Source organism: Schistocerca nitens, chromosome 3, assembly GCF_023898315.1.
Source record: "Schistocerca nitens isolate TAMUIC-IGC-003100 chromosome 3, iqSchNite1.1, whole genome shotgun sequence".
Taxonomy (NCBI): domain Eukaryota; kingdom Metazoa; phylum Arthropoda; class Insecta; order Orthoptera; family Acrididae; genus Schistocerca; species Schistocerca nitens.
Window position 1 is genome coordinate 466728925 of NC_064616.1, and position 23027 is coordinate 466751951.

At 39.6% G+C, this 23027-nt stretch overlaps 1 protein-coding gene across 1 annotated transcript in view; it reads left to right on the forward strand.

Annotated features, from left to right (window-relative positions):
• The window catches only part of LOC126248392 (DNA polymerase zeta catalytic subunit), a 227444-nt gene that overhangs the window by 105071 nt on the left and 99346 nt on the right, over window positions 1-23027 (forward strand). Inside the window, exons 14-15 of the mRNA XM_049949342.1 lie at window positions 1728-1910; window positions 4880-5039. Of these exons, the coding sequence (XP_049805299.1) occupies window positions 1728-1910; window positions 4880-5039 (343 nt within the window). The remainder of the gene's footprint in view (window positions 1-1727; window positions 1911-4879; window positions 5040-23027) is intronic.

Sequence of the window (23027 nt, forward strand, 5' to 3'; positions counted from 1 at the left end):
ACTGCAATCCGGCCCACACCTGGCAGTAACTCAAGCTCCAAATATCGCACAAAACTAAAATTGCCTTTCCTAAACGGTGGTGCCGCTACGATGGTGTCAAAATTGATGTTCGACCATATAAGTAAAAATAACAATCACAAATTTTATTATAACTGAACTTAATTCTGATAATAGCTATAATGAACAGGGTGAAGGAAACCACTCTCTTTATAGTTGTGACACAGAATGGTTAACAGGTACATAAACAAGAATTAAAGCACGGTTTGTGTTAGAAAGGAGTGTTTCCAGGACCTTAAGCAATAATGTCAATCTTGTTTATGTACCAATCAGCCACTCAACACCTCAGCTATATGTTGAGTGGTTACCTTTACTACTCCTGTTTCACCCAGTACTTTCTAGTGTCCATTAATAGTGATAAGTGACTCTGTAGTTTCTGTAGGCACTATTCAGACGAATGGCACATGTGATATTTTTGTTGTTATTTCATGGTCTTGAGACTGTTTCAAGAAAGCTGTCACGTCTCAAAGAGTGATTATTTTTGATGCTATAGATATGTTTTGCATTTTTGTACCATGTATTTACCAATGCGCCAGAGCAATTACCCAGTAGAAAAATAAGTGCCAATCAACTACATAAGTATACCCATACTACATTGTTATTTATAGACTATACCTAAGAAACTTGCAATAGGTAGTAGACTTCACAAAATGTTTCTAATTGGTAGAGATATATGACAGCACATACGCAAGTAAAAAATATGTATTAGACCTCATGAGTGGACACGTAAAACACTGGTAGCATAAAATTATACAGGGAAAGTGTTAACATCAGCTATTTGAATAATTGATAAGGAGATTGTGTGAAAGAAAGGCAGTAATAAGCCATTTGTATCAGACATTTCGTATTCATTTAATGAAATAATTTTTCTCAAATTTTTAATTATCTTGTATCAGCCTGTATGATGGTCTTTTTTCTAGTGTTGCAGACTAGCACTGGCATAAATTGCCCACATTTTGTCTTTAAAGGAAATTAGGTGAAATACAGAATCAGTGTTATCCAAAAAGAGGAAGATTAGCATTTAACTTCCTGTTGAAATATTTGATACCTAGTAGATATATGTAGACTTAGCATATGATGGTATTACACTGTAGTCACCAGTTGCAGATTTTGGTACGATATCTTCTACATGTCATACATTCCTTTTTGTCATGTGTTAGACGGAAGTAATTTATATTATAAAGTCCAGGGAATTAACAATAGCTGCAAAGGAGAGAATTATTAAGCAATTCAAAAATCACCCGCACAAAAGTTCACTGAGCAAAGAGGGACAGTGATTAAGACACTAGGCTCCTGTTGAAGAGAAGCAGGGTTCAAACCTCCATCCTGCCTTCCTCATTTGTATTTATCATGATTTCCCTAAATCATTTTAGGTGGATGCTGGAATGGTCCCACAACCAATTTCCTTCTCAGGCCTTAGCCAAACTGAACTGTTACATCATCTATAACAACACTGATGTAAACAGAGCATTAAATGTTAGTCGAACTTACATCCTTGGACATACATGACAATACATGACTTCATCTCATAATTTTCCAGTGTTTTAGAGCTGTTGCATTGATAAATATACTATAAAATTGCTAAATTTTGAACAGATGTCCTTATTTAATTTTATAAAACAGGAAATCTGTATTTCCAGCAGTAATAAAATTCATTCTTTTTCCTGCAGAATAGTGAAAGTCCTTCACTCCACAGAATGCTGCTAGAGACTTCAGTTGGTACCCAAGAAGTATCACCAAAACTCTCATTAGGAAGTAGATCACTAGGACAGATTGTCGGTATAACCCCAAGCAGCTCTTGTGGTTTTGAAATGACCTATGCAAACTTACAAGATGTACGAGCAGTGGCACAGGTAAGTGCTTTGAAAAAGCACCTGTTTTTAGGATTTTCTATGGTCATCTGACTTGCTAGTACGAATAAAGTGTTTACTGTATAAACACAGATACCATGGCCTTTCAATTGGTGTACAGAATACTACTCAACAATTTTCCATTTTCTTAATTTCAGGCTGTACAAATTCAGCAGAGTTGCTTCTTTTAATTTTCATGTCATTGTGTTGCTGTTGCTCCATATGTCTACCCTGAATGCATAAATTCATTCTTGATAGAGTGAGACAGACATAAAAATACTGGCTTTGTTGTATTTCTGTGATTACATTAAAACACACTAAGAAAATTGTATAACACTTCACTCGCTCCAAAATGTTGTTTGCATTTTTCTTCATTATATCACAAATTTACTGTGATTATTTAACATGTCATTTCTAAAGTACAGGTTTTATGAGACTGGAAGGTCAGCATGAGCTTATGACAAACCATGAAAACTTTTCTTGAAAAAGAAGTGTGGAGAAACATCCAGAAATTAAGTGTTATATTAATTGGGCATAAGATGCTTTTCTCTTAGGTGGACAAAGAGTAGATTTATGTCTTTATAAATGAAAATTCAAGCATGGAAGATAAAATATTTTGTAAAAAAATAAATTGTTTAACAGCTCGATAAACTATATACACAAGTCAGTTGCACATATGAAAGGATAGCAATGTGTATTGTAACAACCTCAGAATAAATAGGATGTCTTCTACTGGAAAACCTGGATCAGGAAGCCCTTAGGTGATGATTTCACCTGATATTTCATTTGTAAAATGTGGGATTATGATGGCAATGTGAAATTTCTTAGCCTCGTAGTGAAAAACTATAATTCTTAGGACAAAAGTGACAACATTTTTCACTGCAGTCTCCTTAGTGAACATTGTCTAACACCCTCCCCCATTCCTCCCCCTCCCTCTTCCTACTGAGTAGATTCTGTCCTTCAGGTATTATTATTCTGAACGGTCTGAGAAACACATATCTACAGCTGCACAAATTTTTAATTTCAACATAACATCTTATCTAGCCTCATATTTCTTAACTGTGGGAACTAGTGGAACTCAGAGGGTGCCAAGTCTGGCAAATAGGTTGATTGTTCCAATATTTCCTCATTTTTATTGCTGCCAAAGCACCTTTCTTTGCCTTCATTGAAGATAATTTTTTTCTTTTGCGAACAATTCTTCCTCTCATGTAGTTGGTCTGAAATACTTGCATACTAATTGCCATCCCACAAAACAATGACCTCTTTTCATGCAAATTCAATCTGATGTCACAATTTATGGTGCAAGTCCACCAGCTTCCACCCAGTTCTTTGAATGCTGTTTTGTTTCTTTTATGGCTTTGGAAACCCATATCTTATCCAGAGTAATAAATCAGTGCATAAAATCAGTATTGATGAGTAATTTCTTTTCTCATTTGCTTTCAACAAATGTGGCTTCCATGTAGCTAAACACTTTCTTGCAGCTACTGTCCTTGTAAAATGTTCTGCACACTTTCTTCTGATATGTCTTTGTTATCATCTGTAACATACACCTTTAATTGTCAATTACCTTCAATATCATATTTTGCACATTCTCAAAGTTTTACTGTGTGACTGCAGTTTTAGGACATCCATCATGTTGACCATCTTCAAATGAAGTATGGCCAAGCTGTAATTCAGTCGCCCATTTCATAACCACTGAAAATGAAAAAGTGGGCTATATAAATATTCTTGCAGCAATTTGAAGGTGCAGCAATCAAAAACTCATAATTATTACAGTCCAATGTGGCAAGCAGTAAACAGATCAGGCATACAGACAGACTTGAATCAATGCTGATGACTTGTGTGAACATGATATTTTATACAAAGTCATAGCCACGATAGCTATCATTAATAGTGCAGCAGGTGAGCATACCGTATGCTCTTCTCCAGTGTCATTAAATATATAATTGAAAGAAGGGGTTAAAGCTGAAATTGGAGGAAAGGTTCATGTACTTTGAGACAAATGTTTGTAAAGAGTCGTGAGTATAGCTACAGAAAAACAATCAGTAGAGGCTGGAAACAATGTAAACAAAATTAGGAATAACATGTGGGAACACAATGCCATCATCTAAATTGTGCCCTCAACCATAGGAAATTGTATGCTAAGTTTGGTTTGTTTCCTCATCATAAAGAAAAAGAAAGCCTTAATGAAAAGGAGAATTTTTTGTCCCGTGTATTGACTTTGGATTCACCAGCGCAACGTAGAATAGAATTTTAAGTGAATGTGAAGTGGTATACAAAAGTAAAGCAATGGCAATAAAGGGTGAAAGATGCCTGACTAGTGGAAAGTTGTGTGGCAGTCTTTTACAGTACTTTTTACCACTATTGGCTCATTGTGGGTGATAAATGTGACCTATATTATTCATGTTTTAAGTGATGTAAACACAGTCAGTTATAACAAATTGTAGCAGCAGTCATTCAACAGCATCATCTGCTTGTCTGCCAGGGTAAGAATTTGTTCTGCTATAGAAGAGGTCATGTAGAAGTCTCTGCAAATAAGTTCCTCTTCTGTATATGAGAAGAAAATAATAAATTACCTTTTACTGTAAAAAAAAAAGATATTATCCAGGACAATGATATGTCTAATTTATCATATTTATTAAATGTTATAAAACTATTTTTATGCATGATGTAAAGCATTAGCAGTTGAAAAAGATATTGGTTTCACATTCTGGAGGACAGAGGTCAGATCTTCGTCCTGTCGTACAAAGTTAGGTTTCTTAGAATAGGACACAGCTAATTTTCTCCCAATCTTTTCCAAATGCAAGCTTTTGTTCAATCTGTACTAAGTCATTGTGGAACTTTTAACTCAAAACCTCCTCCATTTAATTTTGTGTTTATCGTAGATTCCTATTTGTAATGTAAGGTGCACTTAAAATCTGCAAGTAGCAAGATATATTACATGTGTGTTTTTTATTACATTTTCCTCCTAGTGTGACAACCTTACACTAATTGCAATGGAAGTACATATTACAACCAGAGGGGATTTGAAACCAGATCCAACTACTGATCCAATAGAAGCAGTCTTTTACACTGTAGTTTATAGTGACTGTGATGGATCTAATGAAGGAAGCAATCAGCAACAAAAACAAGGTATGAAATACTCATATATCATTTTCACAGTTCACAACATACATAGCTGTATTATTGCATTGTACATGTATTGAAGGCCTCAACAGAAAGAAATCTCTGTTATGTAACATTTCTACTGTCCTTCAACACGCTTCCTTTCGAATTCATAAATGTAGTATACTGTGTATCGTTTGCTAGTACCTGCCAAAAAAGAAACATGTTTAGATAATATTGAAATCATCCCTATAATCCCTTAAACATACTAATAGTTCCTGTAAAACTCCAAAACTGAGTTCCTTACTCTTGATTTTTACCCATGCAAATGAGATTGCTATGAAATCAGCTCTGCCACTCCTCATTCCTCTCAGTGTCTTGTTCTTCAGTCTCATCACTGAAAAAGTGTATGCAGTTAAGAGGAAAGTGACCTGTGAGAGTATATACACTGAAGCGCCAAAGAAAATGGTATAGGCATGCATATTCAAATATAGAGATATGCAAACAGGCAGAATATGGTAGTGCGGTCGACAATGCCTGTACAAGACAACAAGTGTCTGGCACAGTTGTTAGATTGGTTACTGCTGTTACAATGGCAGGTTATCAAAATTTAAGTGTGTTTCAACGTGATGTTATAGCCAGTGCATGAGTGAAGGGTCATTCTGTCTCTGAGGTAGCGATGAAGTGGGGATTTTCCCATACGTCCATTTCACGAGTGTACCGTTATATCAGGAACATGGTAGAACATCACATCTCCAACATTGCTGTGGCTGGAAAAAGATCCTGCAAGAACGAGACTAACGACAACTGAAGAGAATTGTTCAACATGACAGTAATTGCTGCAGATTTGAATGCTGGGCCATCAGCAAGTGTCAGCGTGCAAACCATTCAATGAAACATCATCGATATTGGCTTTCGGAGCCGAAGGCTCACTTGTGTACCCGGGATGACTGCACAACACAAAGCTTTACACCTCTCCTGGGCCTGTCAACACTGACATTGGACTGTTGATGACTGAAAACATGTTGCCTGGTCAGACGAGTCTCGTTTTAAATTTTACCGAGCAGATGGACGTGTACGGGTATGGAGACAACCTCATGAATCCGTGGACCCTGCGTGTCATCAGGGGACTGTTCAAGCTGGTGAAGTCTCTGTAATTGTGTGGGACATGTGCAGTTAGAGTTATATGAGATGCCTGATATATCTAGATATGACTCTGACAGGTGACACGTATGTAAGCATCCTGTCTGATCACGTGCATCCATTCATGTCCATTGTGCATTCTGATGGACTTGGGCAATTCCAGCAGGACTATGCAACACCCCAGATGTCCAGAATTGCTAGAGTGCTCCTGGAACACTCTTCTGAGTTTAAACACTTCCGCTGGCCATCAAACTCCCCAGACATGAAAATTATTGAACATACCTGGAACGCCTTGCAAAGTGCTGTTCAGCAGAGATCTTCACCCCCCCACCCCCACCCCCCTCATAGTCTTACGGATGTATGGTGTCAGTACCCTCCAGCACTACTTCAGGCATTAGTCGAGCACATGCCACATCGTGTTGTGGCACTTCTGCTTGCTCACAGAGGCCCTACACGATATTAGGCAGGCGTACCAGTTTCTTTGGCTCTTCAGTGTATGCTGTCTGTTAACCAACATGTAAGCAGCTTTTGCCAGTCTGCATTGACATGACTATCATCAACCTCCAAATTAAAACAAATGACCAAATATATACAGACATACTGTCTAAACGTACATAACACAGTATTCTATTTCTGGGCATACTCTTTAACACAGTAGCAGCTCCTCAGCTGACCTGGTTCTCTTCCCAGCACCAGTGCTTCTTAACCCTAGGACGCCCAAGCCTTTTTTTCTAACTTGGATGCCTAAAGGGGGAGGGGGTTCGGTGAGCCCACTGGTATTAAATAAGTTTACTGACGAAAAATTACAACTTTCAAAATGGTTTATGTATTTTAACTAAGGCATCGGTTTATAAATGTTGTTAATTGTTATAAATATTGGATTGAGTGAATAAAAAATTGACATATTACAATACAAAATACAGATGTGTTCATATACAATAGACTACTCTGAGTCATCAACTTCAAGGCAAGAGACACACTTCACAATTTTTTCTGAATGTGTGTTACACACATGTTTATGACACTGTCCACAATACTGTTTTGATTTACTTAGATTGTTGTACTTCTGCATCTTTGTTTTAGCTTCTCTTACACAAATATGGCACCGACCTTTCCCTGCAGGAGGCTGACGTGCTTCTGTTGTCACTTCTTTGATTTTCTTTTGTAGAATAGTCTCCATTGATTGAACAATTTGGTTAGATAACCCTCTTGCATTGGCAATTTCACTAGTTCCATCCTAGCTTGCAGAAGATAAAATTTCCGCATGTTGTGTTTCTCTTCATTCCATCTTGTATGTTGCTGGATGAATATGGTGGTTGCATTGATAGCACAAATGTCGATGAGAGAGTAAAATACAGATAGAGGCCATCTCTTTGTTCCGCTCTTGCAGGTGTACATACACACCATTTGATCAATGGTATCAATTCCACCTTTAGTGGAATTATAATATGCATTTATCTTGGTTTTATTCTTCTCTCCTCCAACAGTGCCTTTATCTTGGTGCATTGTTGACAACATCAGTAAGTTTTTACTTGGTTTCGTCTTTGCTATGTAGGACACCAAAGTTACTGGAGGCCTACCTGTTGATAGGTCTGTGAACAAGAACATTGATGAATATAGCTCTTGATTTGACGTGTTCTTCATTATGTCTGGAATATGCTTCCTGTTTGACTGGAGAGTTCCTACTGCAGTAACTTTGTAGTCTTGGTATAACTCTTCCACCAAATCCACCGATCTGTAGTATCGGTCTGTAGTAATATTTCGACCAGTATTTTTCACAGGTGCTACCAGACATTTGATGACAGCTGCTGAACCCCGTTCTTCTTTCGACAAATTCTGAACATTACCTGCATAGGGTTCGATATTCAAGATGTATCTGTCAACTGCATCGGACATCATGCATATAAGGATGCCATATTTGCCCGGTTTATCCTTCATAAATACTTTGAAGGGGCAGCGCCCTCTAAACAAGCTGAGCATCTCATCAATGGTGAGGTGGACCCCTGGTTTATACAGTAGTGGAAACCTATCATTCACTTTGTTGAAAACATCACGGATTGCTGTGAACTTGTCGGCTTCCCTTCTTAGCTGGCGGGTACTTTTGTCGTCAAACCTTATGATTGCAATAAGTTCCTTGAAACGTTTTCTTGCTATAATACCCTTTTAAACTGGCTGACCCAGTAGGTCTGACCAAAGATCATGTACACTGACAGAATTGTCCTTATTTGCCCCCATAAGTATCAGGATTCCTATAAAGGCATACAATTCTTTCTCATTAGTCAAAGTAACATTTCGCCTAACTGCCTCTTCATTTGAATGTTTTACTGTAACATCCATGATGTCAGGCGTAAGAAGTAACTTCAAGGCTTCTCCAGGTGAATGGCAAACACCAGCTGGAGTTACTCCTGCCTGCTCTCTTACTATATTAGCAACAGACCTCTGAGGAATTCTAGGCTGTGTGGTTACGTACTTTCTTCCAGACTTGGCCACAATAACATCCTGATGGTCACAGCCTGAAGCTGCACTATCTTCATCTTCTCTAACATCCACATCATTTTCCCGATCTGAATCATACTCCATAACACCATCCTCATATTCACTTTCACTCTCCGAGTCAGAATCTACATCTAAAATTTCATTCAGAACTCTTTCGAAACACAAGTCACATATTCTTTTAGTCATTTCTAAGTCTGGGTGTGAACAGTAGGGAACTGCACTAACTCACTGCAAGTTTACAAGATAAATAACAGCTGACTTGACATCAACAATCACTTCCTCTGAAAGTAAACTGATTGTTGTGAATATCAAGAATACCAACCAACAAGAAACTAACTTGCATTGTTGTAGAGATGAGAAATACGAAATCCTACTAAGGGAAATTTCCTATAGCATGGAAGCCTAAAGGGGGGGGGGGTTGTTGGACCCATAATAAGTTTATTTATTTTTTCTTTCAAAGCAGGAATTTTCTATAAAATATATTGACACTGGCGTTTCATAAAATAGCCAACAAACAATAACTCAAAGGGAATATGTAGTATGGAAGTTACTTGGGCAAAAGCAGGGGACATAAAAAATTGTGGGTTCAACGAACCCCCCCCCCTCCCCCTTAGACGTCCTAGGGTTAACTCTGGAAATGGAACGGACTCTCCAATAAGTACCAGAATCCGGCAGAGCAAGAGGGTGCAGTAGTCATAGTACTATTCAAATTTGCAAGCATCTGTTTTCAACTAAACCACCTGAGGCAAATTCTGGGATGGATTCTTAATAATAATAATAATTATTATTATTATTATTGTTGTTGTTGTTGTTGTTGTTGCTGTTTTGAGTGGCCCAATGGCCTGCTGCAAGTCCTGCAATTGGGTGCAACTTCAGCAATTTGTGTGTCTCTTCCCTATACCAGTGTAAGATTACTTGGGAAAGGGACCTACAGTTTAACATGGAATCTGAAGCATGTGTCATTCCTGGTGAATCATCACATCATTGAGAGGTGAAGGCTAGGTTAAACACAGAATTAAAAATTTCCACAGTTCGACCAGGATTCGATCTCTCAACCTCTTTGCTTCCAGGCACACACTTTACCCTAGACTACTGGGTCTGCCTCTTACCTCTTTGAAAACTGGAGATGTGCTTACTACAGACTGTATTAAACACAGTGTAATTATCACTTACATCTCTGTGCTGAATACATTGCATTGGGGCCACCAGCAGGTGCTAAGGTATCGAAAGCAGACTACCTCTTCATTTCCTGAATATTGCCATGAGCTGTGCTGCATGCAATATGGAATAGCAGCTAGTGTCACTAGGTGGCATGCTGTGGGTTGCCAGAAAATATCTGTTATGTAGTATTTATAATTTTAGAAGGTTCTAAAAATTTCTTGTGTTTGCATGTTACAGAATATTCAGTGTTTGTATAAATAACAGCACTCTTAATCCAGGTGGGAGTTCTGTTCTGTCTTTACATTAGAATCCATGATAAATGTGCTTTCAGTGCTAAGTGTTGTACTTCTTTGATGACCCTGCTTTTGGTTTTGGACTTGATTGTGGTTGTGACATGACAATGTTTGGTGGCTTTAGTGAGGCATTGTAAAAGCCATCACCTTTGTGAGCAGGAACCATAATACAAGCAGTACCTGATTCCCAAGGTACAAAGAGGTATACTTAGGAGACCAATGAATTCCAAAACCTCAGGAGACCAATGAATTCCAAAACAGCAGACACTTATCTGCACATCAGGTGTACATGAGTACCTTCCAGAGATGCTTGTCAGGACCTGAAAGCAATGGTTGAAAGGATGTGAATGAGTGACCAAATATGGCAGGTGGGTGACATGATGCATATGGTGTATGTGTGCTTTTACTCTGATGGCACATCTCAGTTGTGGGTCAAGAACAACAAAGAGAAGCTCGATTGTTGGGACAAATTCCAAGCCAAACTGAAGAAAACATTTGGAGACAATCTGCAGCAAGTCCACTTAGCAGAAGAATAATTGAAGAATAGGGCTTGATGTTATGGGGAAACAACACAGTTTTACATACAGAGTGTTTTGCCCTGTGTCTCGCTGCCAATTCAAATATGGCAGGTGCCAAAAAAATTTCACGTTCAATCAAAGGAGTCACAAGATATATCTCCCAAGCTTTTCTAGTGATGAGTGTCACAACAGCAGAGGAATTCAGCAAGTGGTGCCAGCCCATCAAGGTGTCATGAACCTTCTCTACTGTGCAGGAAAAGTTATATCCATAAGGACACGATTACGGTGTGGCTAAGGGCTGTATAGTACTTTAGTAGAGCTGGTCATGATGTCTCCTTTGTTGATGCTGCCAAGTCTGTGTTGTCCATGTGGCTTGTCGTTGTCTAGGCGATGATTCCTTTGCTGCTCTGGGTCCAAGAAAAGGTGCGGGTTTTTTAATTATCACTGGACTATCGAAAAATGACACAGTATTCCATGGTTTCTTTGTATCAAAAACACATTTATTGACACAATTAGATACACTACTACACTCAACCGCGGCCAACACTCAAGTGCCCGAAAACCCGTTGTAGACCAAAGATCATGGTCATAAGCTACAAAGAACATACAATTCCAATATCGATTATTGATTGCAACACCTAACTTAGTATTATCTTAAGCAAAAGCTTTTTTAACACGACTTTAGTGTATAATATAACAAAATGATGTCTATTTGTCAGTTCCATTACAAAGGAAATGCTACAGAAAAGTGTTGGATGAAACATGTATGACCAACTCCTGAATGTGGCTGTTGTGGTGGACCACCATGACCTCTTCTCTCTCATACACCAGGTAATAAGAGAAGGGGCACAGTGACTCATGGGCCTCTTTTTCTGTAATGTCCAATGCTTATCACTGCCATCAAAAGACTGCTATGTTCTGTCATGTGAAAGGGATTGTGTTGAAGGTTGCAAATGGTAAATACGTCCAGCTGACAGGAACATGCATTGCAAAAATAACTATCAGTGATAGAACACAGCCCTTTGAATTTGTTGTTTTAACAATGTAGGCATAACATTATTCTCAGATGGTATTTCTTGCAGGCATCATAGTCATAGACTGTGGAAGTTCAGAGCTTCAGATTGACAAACTATTCCAACAAACAAACATAACAGAGAAAGCTATGATCAGTTGTTTGCCATTGAAGATGATGCATCCCATATCATCAGTGAAACAAGTCATCATCACTTTAGATGCTGTGTTAAAATGTGAAGCTTTCGTTGATTGCAGAAAGCTACTCAGGCTCATAAAAGAAATCTACATACCAGCAACAATCATAAGCATTCCATTTGGCGAAGGGGAACTGTGGATCACTGTAACAACCAGCTACAACAACACTGTACCAACACTGGAGATCATCCACTAATTAGCCAACACTTGTGTAGTGTGTCATTGGCTAAATTATGCATAATTTGGGAGGAAGTGGAGAAGATACTGCAGGATTACATCTGTGAACCATCAGAGAGCCCTTGGCTCTCTTTTTTTGTCCCTATGGAGGAGGAGGAGGAGGAGGATGGCATATGACATTCATGCATCAGCTGCTGCCAACTGAACAAAATCATGAAAAAAAGATGTCTATCCATTGCCATGCATTGATGACACCATAGACCGCTTGAGAGGATGAAAGCTACTGGCAAATGATGGTTGATCAGGCTGACTGGGAAAAGACTATCATCATAACTTTTGACAGCCTTTATGTGTTTAAAGTTACAGCGTTTGGGCTGTGTAATCCTCCAGACACCTACAAACGTATGATGGGCCGCCTGCTTCAAGAACTTAAATGGACAACATGTCTTTGCTATCTGGATGACATTGTCATTTTTTGAAGGTATTTGAAGTATGTCTGAGCCACCTGACAACCGTATTTAAGTTTTTTCAGACTGCAGAGTCTTGGAACAGTTAATGGTGATGGAATCTGCCCCAATTCAAAGAAAATAAGAGCAGTCACTGATTTTTTGACTCCTCAGAATGTTCGTGATGTGACAAGTTTTCTCGCACTGTGCTCATACTACCAGCGATTCACAAAGGACTTCTGTAGCAAGTCACATCCATTGCAAGCAATACTGCAGGGAGATACCAAATTTTCCTGGAAAGAGGTGCAAGGAAGGTCCTTCCATGTTCATAAGGAGCTGCTAATATCTTCTCCAGTTCTATGATTGTATGATGAGAATGCTGGGACAGAACTTTACACCAATGCTAACGGTTATGGGATAGGTGCAGTTGTAGTGCAGATTCAGGAAGGTGCTGAAAAGGTTGATAGCTTATGCTTCCAGGCTACTCTCCAATTATGAAATGAATTACTCTAGATCCAATTAAGAGTGGCTGACAATTGTTTGGTCCATCAACAAGTTCCAACCTTCCAGCTGTATTTATTTGCCAAACCATTCACTGGTATGAGGGACCCCTGTTCTCAATGTTGGCTAATTGGCCTGATCAATCTGCTGGATAATGCGGTTAGATGAGCACTTAGGCTTCAGGTGTACAACTTCACATTGATATACAAAAAGGTATGCAAACACAAGGATACTGACTGCCCTTAAAGGAATCCTATGGATGAACACACAAGCATGGATGAAATCTGTCACTGCTGCATTAAACAACATTGCTGCTGACCAGAGGGAAGATCCAGCACTATTGTAACCCAAAGAAGCCTTGAAGAAAGAGAAACTAACCAAAGGAGAAGTCTTATTAATAAACAGAGAACTATATAAGAGGAACTGTGATCCAATGGGACAGAAATGGTTGCTTGCCATTCCAATTCATCCAGAGCTAGTTTTTCCTGAATAATTTCCACACTGCTCCAACTTGTGACCAAATGTAATTCGTGAATATTCTAGACAGAACCAGACACAGGTACTACTGGCCACATCTCTACCAATCCATTCGATTGTGAATGTCTGTGTCATAAATGAGAAGAGAACAGGAATCCCATTATGGCTGGTAGCATAAATTGGTTCCTGTCATTTATTCCATAATGATGTTCAGTGGAATCACCCAAAAGATTTGTAATATCAATAGCTAGCCTGTCATTTTCTCTGGTGACTTCCCCACAGGGAACAACTGGAATCAGCAAGATTCATGAGGAAGTACCTGATAAAGATATAAAGTTGCGAAACTAAAAGCTTGGTTCACAGTAGGGCTGCGACGAGGGGCCAGAGTACATGTGGAGTGCACATGGGCCTCTTTTTTTCCGACCAAGTGATAATTTAAGGTCCTCTGATGAACACCCACCAGTCAGTACACAGAGAGCAAAAGCAGATCAATTATGAAGAAGAAACAGTTTGAATGTCAAGATTTTAACAGTAAATTGCCAAAGCATTTGTAACAAGCTCCCTGAATTTGCCATCCTCCAAAAAATCTGTTGGACTCAAATTATAGTTGAAACCGAGAGCTAGAAGAAACCCATAGCGAAAATCTTTGAAATGTTAGTGAGACAAGGAAAGTATATCAAAAAGACAGGTTAGACATCATAGAAGGGGGAGTGTTCATTTGCAGTTGGCAGAAATAATATGTCTATCAGGGTTGAAATTGAGTATGATTGCAAAGTTATCTGGAAATGCTAAACTGGCATATATGAACTCATTGCTGTAACAATTGTACAATCATTCAAAGAATGTCTACACTCAGTAGTGCACATGTACCCTGATCTTACAGTATCAGTTGGAACCAATGTTAGCCTACTTATTATAGAATTGAGATGTCTGTGGATTCATTGCAAGTGGCACATACAGTCTTGTGAAGAAGTTCTGAATGCTTTATCCAAAAACTGTCATGAACAATTAATGCAACGACCCACATGCAATGAAAATATTTTAGACCTCATAACTACAAACAGGTCTGACCTTATTGACAGTGTCGTTATAGAGACAGGGATTAGCAAGCACAATGTAATCATAGCCATGATGATAGCTAAAGCTAATGAATAGATCAAGAAGGTTAGGAGAGTTTTTAGGTTAGAAAGACTAGATAAGCAGTTGTTAGCATCCAACTTAGATAATGCGTGGACATAAGTTAGTTCCAGTATGATAGACATAGAGTAATTACACGCAAGCCCACCCAGCTAGCCATTCCATGTAATGCGCTGCTTCCTGAACTGGAAGGTGTGCTGGTGCCCGGCGTATTAGTGTCAAGGTCCGGTGTGCCGGCCAGCCTGTGGATGGCTTTTAAGGCGGTTTTCCATCTGCCTCGGCGAATGCAGTCTGGTTCCCCTTATTCTGCCTCAGTTACACTATGTCAGCGACTGCTGCTCAAACACTTTCTCCACATATGCATACACCATAATTACTCTACCAAGCAAATTTGGGGTTACACTCATCTGGTGTGAGATGTTCCTGGAGGATGGGGGGGGGGGGGGGGGGGGTCCACTGGGGGCCAAACTGCACAATAACCCTGGGTTCAGTGTGGGCCGATGGTTGGGATGGGAGGACTGCTGTGGCCTGTTGTGGGGTTGTGAACCACTAAGGGCTACGGCGGGACGAAGTCTCTCCAATGTTTCTAGGTCCCCAGTTTAATACACAATACAAAATTCACAGTTGCAGGCAAATCTAAACCTGATTGTGAATCACACTCTGGAGAAGTATGTGTCAAGTAAGTCTGTTAAGGACAGGAAAGACCCATCATGGTTAATAATAAATTTTAGAAAATGTTGAGAAAACAGAGATTCTAGCACTATGGTTTCAAAAAATAATGTACAAGTTAGTAGAAATTCATATGTCTATTAAAAGATTGATGCATGAAGTCTACGACAACTTCCACCGCCATACCTTAGTGAAAGAGCTTCCCAAGAATCCTAGAAAATTCTGGTCCTAAGTAAAATACCAAAGTGGGCTGAAGGTTTGTATCCAGTCACTCATAGGTCAGTCACATGTGACAATAGAAGAGAGCAAAAGGCAAGATGAAGTCTTAAATTTCATGTTTTAAAAATTGTTAGCAGTGGAGAATTGTGTGGAAATACCACTGTTTGACAGACACACAAACTCCCAGATAGAGAACATACAAATTGGCATCCCTGGTGGTAAAAAGGACCTGAAAGAGTTGAAAACTAGTAGGTTGCCAGGTCCAGATGGAAATGAATTGGCCTTTACAGAAAGTACTCTTCGGCATTTGGCCCATATTTCGCTTGCATTTGTTCAAATATCTCACTCAGTTAAAAGTTGCAAGCGACTTTAAAAATGCACGGGTGACTCCCATCTATAGGAATGCTAAAAGAATGAACCCACAAACAGTTTTCTACAGAATTGTTGAACATATTCTAAGTTCAAATGACTTAAATTTCCTTGAGAAAGAAAAGCATCTGCCCACAATCCAACATGTATTTAAAAAGTATCGCTCTTGCGAAATTCAGTTAGTTCTTAGTCTTGCACACTATTGGTGAAGAGCAACATACAGATTCCATATTTCTAAATTTGCAGAAGTTGTTTGACACAGTGTCATGAGACACTTTTGACAAACATTCAACCATACAGAATGGGTTATCAAGTATGTGAGTTAATTTTTTGTAATAGAACCCATTGCATTGTCCTGTAAAAAGAGTATTCATCAGAGACAAAGGTATCATCAGGAGTGCTCCAGGAAAGTGTGACAGAACCACTATTGCTCTCTGTATACATAAAAGATCTGTCAGATAGTGTGGGTAGCGATCCGTGATTGTTTTGTTGATGATGTTTTAGTTTACAGGAAAGTGCCACCATTGAATAACTACAGGAGGATACAAGTTGACTTGGGTAGAATTTCTGCTTTTTGTGATGAGTGGCAGTTTGCTCTTAAAAAAGGCAAAATGTAAGTTAACATAGAATAATGGGAAAAACAATTCTGTAATGTTCATTGCAAAGTGATGTGAAATGGATTGAGCACATAAGATCAGTTGTAATGGTGGATGGTCGACTTTGATGTATCGGGAGAATAGCTCATCTAGAAAGGAGACCACATACAAAACACTTGTGTGACCCATTCTTGAGCACTGCTCAAGTATTTACAGTTCCCATCAGGTCATATTAAAAAGAGACATCAAAGCAGTTCAGAGGCATATTTTTAGATGTATTACTAAGAGATTCAGTCAACACATGAAAGTTACGGAAATTTCTCAATGAACTGAAATTGATGTTCCTGGAGGGAAGATGATGATCTTTTCATGAAACAGTGTTGAGATAGGTTAGAGGAGCTGCATTTGCAGCAGGCTGCAGAACGATCCTACTGCCACTAACATACATTTCATATAAGGACCTCAAACACAAGATAAGAGAACTCAGGGCTCATATAGAATCACATAGATAATCATTTTTCCCTCAATCCATTTGTGAATGGAACAGGAAAGGCATAACTAGCAGTAGTATGAGGTACCCCCTGCCATGCACATATGGTGGCTTGCAGATTTGTATTTAAATGTAGATGTAAATGTAGCATCCATACACCATATGGTGGCTTGCAGATATGTATGTAAATGTAGCATCTCTGAGAGCTCCAGTACAAGACAGGCCGAGAAGTCATGAGCTTCCACTTCCGCCAGCCTCCGTGCATCATCATTTGACCAACAGGAAGTCTTCTCAGTTGACTGTCGTTAATGTGGCTTGATTCCGTACAAGCTGGTAAACCTGCACTTCACTTATAATATCCTGCCACTCCTTTAGATATGGAGAGTGGAGATGATATAATTTGTAGGGCACATCATTCTGCTTTCAGCTGCCTCGACTCCAGGGGTCACGGCTATCACATCACGTGGAGATGTCCATTGGACCTCTACAGGAAATAAATATTGGTTCAGCTGTTGAATCTGTGATTCATATATGATTACTGAAGCTTCCAGGTATCAGTTTTTGAATAAAATTCTTACATCTTATTTATGGAACTTGACTCTGATTTTGAAGCTTTCCTTGATTGTTTGTTGTGTTGTAATACGAGTATATCTTTGTTCAATAGTCCTGTTTTGGGTTCACATTACTTGTAGTTACTTCTTTCTTTCTCACATGTATTCTTGGCCATCAACTTAGTGCCTGTTTTGGTGCACAGCCTTGTTAGTGTCATGCTACAACACAAAAGTAGAAAGATGATAAAACACTGAATCCTCAAAGTTCTGTTAGTCCATCAGGGAAAGTAAGTTTATTGAATCATGGCAGCAGAAGCTAATACTGCCACAATAAGTTGGTTTCATTTTCCATCAATCCTTTGTACGATTAATGGTAATGATTTGGAATGAGTAATTTTACATTCACAATTTACAAAAGTAGAAATTATTCTGATAGTAGAAAGAGTTGCCAAGAACAAACTTTTTCAGTTTGTTTTCAAATATCACTATGCTGTCTGTCAGACAGTTTATATCATTGATCAAAAATTTTGGTGACAGCATTGTGCACCTCCTTTTGGTGCTAAAGGCAACGTCAATGTGGAGTAATGAATGTCATTTATTCTTCTGGTATTGTGATTATGTACATCATTTTTCCTTTTGAGCTACACTGGATTTCGTACAAAAAATTTCTTGAAGGAATAAATGTATTTTGGAGCAATACTAAAAATGCATATCTCCTGAAGTAGATGTCTACAAGATGATCACGTGTCATCACCATGTATTATTCTGACAGCACATTTTTGAGCAATGAACACCACCTTTTTAAAGCTGAGTTACCGCAGAACAATATTCCATATGGCATTACGAATGAAAATATGTAAATTGTGTCCGCTTATTGATCTGTCTCTCTCGAATATTTACAATGATTTGAAGTCCAAATGTGGCTTAACTAAGTTTTTTTTAGGATTCCAAAGTTCAAATTTTCGTCCATTTGGGCACCTAAAAAGTTTGAAGTTTCCACCCTAGTTATAATTTACTCACACTTTTCATTGGTTTAGTACCTCTAGATGTGCAGGATGAAATATATTGTGTCTTTTTCAAATTGAGAGTAATTACATACTTTTTCTCCTGTTGCTGTATGCATCTACATCTACTTCTAGATCTATATACATACTCATCAAGCCACTGTACAGTCCACGGTGGAGGTTACCCTGTACCACTACTAGCCATTCCCTTTCCTGTTCCACTCGAAAATAGAGTGATGGAAAAATGACTGTCTATATGCCTCCATACCAACCCTAATCTCTCTAATCGTATCTTGTATGTTGCCAGCAGTGGAACTGTTCTGCAAAAAAAAGTCACCTTCCCTTCAGTGATTCCCATCTGAGTGCTCGAAGCATCTCCATAATACTTGTATGTTGTATGAACCTACCAGTAACAAATCTTGCAGGCCACTTCTGAACTGCTTCGATGTCTTCCTTTAATCTGACCTGGTGCAGATCTCAAACACTCGAACAGTGCTTAACAGTGAGTCGCACTATTGTCCTGTATGCGGTGTCCTTTACAGATGAACCATACTTCCCTAAAATTCTCCCAATTAACCAAAGTCAACCATTCACCTTTGCTACTAGAGTCCTTACATGCTCATTCCATTTCATATTGCTTTGGAACATTACACCTCAATATTTAATCGACATGACTGTGTCAAGCAGCACACTACTAATGCTGTAGCTAAACATTATGAGTTTCTTTTTCCTACTCATCTGCATTAACTTAGATTTTTCTACATTTAGAAATAGCTGCCATTCATCACACCATCTAGAAATTTTGTCTAAATCATCTTGCATCCTCCAACAGCCACTCAATGACGACACTTTCATGTACACCAGAGCATCATCAGCAAACGGCGACCGACTACTGCTTGCCCTGTCCACCAGATCATTTATGTATACAGAAAATAAAGGGTCCTATCACACTTCCCTGGGGTGGTCCTCATGATAACCTCATCTCTGATGGACACTCGCCTTCAAGGACAACGTACTGGGCTTTGCTGGTCCACAAGATATGTTGTGAGAAAAGGGCAAGCCAACTTTCATACAGGTGTGCTTTCGAAAATTATGTTGATTTGTAGACGGAAGCTTTACCCTCTCAAGGGAATTTATTGTATTCAAACTGAGAATATGTTCAAGGAATTTGCAGCAAACCAATGTTAAGGACATTTGTCTGTAATTTTGCAGGTCTGTTCTTTTATCCTTATTCTATACAAGAGTCACTTGTGCTTTTCCCACTTGGGACTTTGTTCTGGGTGAGAGATTGGCAACAAACACAAGCTAAGTAAGGTGCAAATGCTGTAGAGTACTCTTTGTAAAACTGTATTGGGATTCCGTTGGGACCTGATGACTTAATTGCTTTCAATTCTTTCAGTTGTTTCTCTATGCTGGTGATGCTTATTTTTTATACCAGAGTCTGTGTAATGCTCAAATGATGGTATGTTTGTACAAGTCTCATGTGCAGACAATTTTTTAAATGTGAATTTAAAACTTTGGCTTAACTTAGGTATCGTCTACTGCCATATCAGCCTGGTCAGTGAGTGACTGGATAGAAGCCTTAGAACCACTTAACAGTTTTATGTAGGACCAGAATTTTCTTGGGTTCTTGGCAAGATCTTTTGATGAGCTATGATGGTGTTGTTGTTGTAAGCTTCACACATAGGTCTTTTTACAGATGCACGAATTTCTATTAACTTTCACCTGTCATCATTTGCGCATTCTCTTTTGAACCAAGAATGCAACAGCCTTCGTTTCCCCAGCATTTTTCGAATTTCATTGTTACATCATGGTGAATCTTTTCTGTCATTAATACTTGGCATATAATTCTCCAGAGTATGATTTACAATCTGTTTAAACTTTGCCCATAATTCCTGTGTCCATCATATTGGAGCTAAATGATGTCAGTTCAGTGTCTAAGTAGGATGCTAACAACTGCCTATCTGCCCTTTCTAACAGAAATACTCTTCTAGCCTTCTTGACTGATTTATTAACTTTAGTAACCAAAGTAACTATGATGACACCATGGTCACTGATCCCTGTCTCTATACTGACGCCATCGATTATGTCAGGCTGTTCATAACTACAAAGTCTAAAATATTTCCATTGCATGTGGGCTGTCGAACTAGCTGTGTAATACAGTTTTCAGAAAATGTGTTAAAAATAATTTTGCAAGACTTACTGTTCCCCCTGCAATGACACCATAAACATCCCAGTCTATGCTTGGTAGGTTAAAGTCGCATCCAACTAATATTGTATGATCTGGGTATTTCCGCACTTCTGACCGTACTCTTTCTTACGATGGCTCTAAAACCATCACAGCAGAATCAAGTGGTGAGTAAAAACATCCAACAGTTAACTTAATTTCACCTAGACTAATTATACGTGACCAGATAACTTTCCTGTCACACTCAAATTCAACCTCAATAGAGACAATATTTTTGTCATGTGCAATGAACACATCCCCACCTATGGCATCTAATCTGTCTTTTTAATATACATTCCACAAATTGCTAAATATCTCACAATTTTCTGCTTCAGGTTTCAGCCAGCTGTCAGCTCTAAGTTTGGATTGTTTACAATACTAATGCAGTTTTCAGAAAATATGTGTGGGACTGTGACTGCTGTGTTCGGATGTGGGCTGAGTTGGCATTCCTTCGCTCCCAGCTTCAGGCAGTGTTGGCTTCGGTCACACAGCTTGAGGCTGTTGCCAATGGGCATCACTGTGGGGGTCCGAACGGGGGTTTGTCGGGGATGGCCAGCTTGTCCCACGCATCCCCTGATCAGACTACGGCTGTGGCTGCCCTGGATACTGCCCACATTGAGGCTGACCTCTCACCCGTGGTAGAGTGGGAGGTCGTCTCGAGGTGTGGCAGGGGGTGAAAGACATTCCGGAGGGCTGAACGGAAGGCCTCTCCAGTTTGTCTGACGAACCGGTTTCACACTCTGTCTCCAGCTGATACTGATCTTCAACCAGACATGGCTGCTTGTCCTGATCCAGAAGTTGCCCCTCTGTCTGCAAGACCCGGGCAGTAGCAGAGGGTGGACTTACTGGTAGTTGGGAGCTCCAACATCAGGCGCGTAATGGGCCCCCTTGGGGATATGGCTGCAAGGCAGGGGAAGAAAACCAATGTGCACTCCATGTGCATACCGTGGGGGGGGAGTCATTCCAGATGTGGAAAGGGTCCTTCCGGATGCCATGAAGGGTACAGGGTGCACCCATCTGCAGGTGGTCGCTCATGTCGGCATCAATGATGTGTGTTGCTATGGATCAGAGTAAATCCTCTCTGGCTTCTGGGGGCTATCTGATTTGGTGAAGACTGCCAATGTCGCTAGTGGGATGAAAGCAGAGCTCACCATCTGCAGCATTATCGACAGGATTGACTGCGGATCTTTGGTACAGAGCCGAGTGGAGGGTCTGAATCAGAGGCTGAGACGGTTCTGCGACCATGTGGTGGGGTTTCGGGTTCCGCTGGATAGGTCAGGAGTCGACTACACACAGCAGTCGGCTACACAGCTAGCAGGGGCTGTGTGGCGTGGTCTGGGCAGCTTTTTAGGTTAGATGGCCTCAGACAAGTACAGAAAGGGCAACAGCCTCAAAGGGTGCGAGGCAAAGTCAGGAAATGCAGGGACCAAGCAGCAATCGGTATTGTAATTGTAAACTCTCAAAGCTGCGTTGGTAAAGTACCGGAACTTCAAGCGCTGATAGAAAGCACCGAAGCTGAAATCGTTATAGGTACGGAAAGCTGGAGATAAATTCTGCCGAAATTTTTACAAAGGTGCAGACGGTGTTTAGAAAGGATAGATGACATGCAACCGGTGGTGGCGTGTTTGTCGCTGTTAGTAGTTGTTTATCCTGTAGTGAAATTGAAGTGGATAGTTCCTGTGAATTATTATGGGTGGAGGTTATACTCAAAAACAGAGCTAGGTTAATAATTGGTTCCTTTTACCGACCTCCCGACTCAGCAGCATTAGTGGCAGAACAACTGAGAGAAAGTCTGGAATACATTTCACATAAAGTTCCTCAGCATGTTATAGTCATAGGTGGAGATTTCAATTTACCAGATATAGACTGGGACACTCAGATGTTTAGGACGGGTGGTAGGGACAGAGCATCGAGTGACATTATACTGAGTGCACTATCCGAAAATTACCTCAAGCAATTAAACGTAGAACCGACTCGTGGAGATAACATCTTGGACCTACTGATAACAAACAGACCCGAACTTTTCGACTCTGTAAGTGCAGAACAGGGAATCAGTGATCATAAGGCCATTGCAGCATCCATGAATATGGAAGTAGATAGGAATATAAAAAAAGGGAGGAAGGTTTATCTGTTTAGCAAGAGTAATAGGAGGCAGATTTCAGACTACCCAACAGATCAAAACGAAAATTTCTGTTCCAACACTGACAATGTTGAGTGTTTATGGAAAAAGTTCAAGGCAATCGTAAAATGCATTTTAGATAAGTACGTGCTGAGTAAAACTGTGAGGGACAGGAAAAACCCACCGTGGTTCAACAACAAAGTTAGGAAGCTA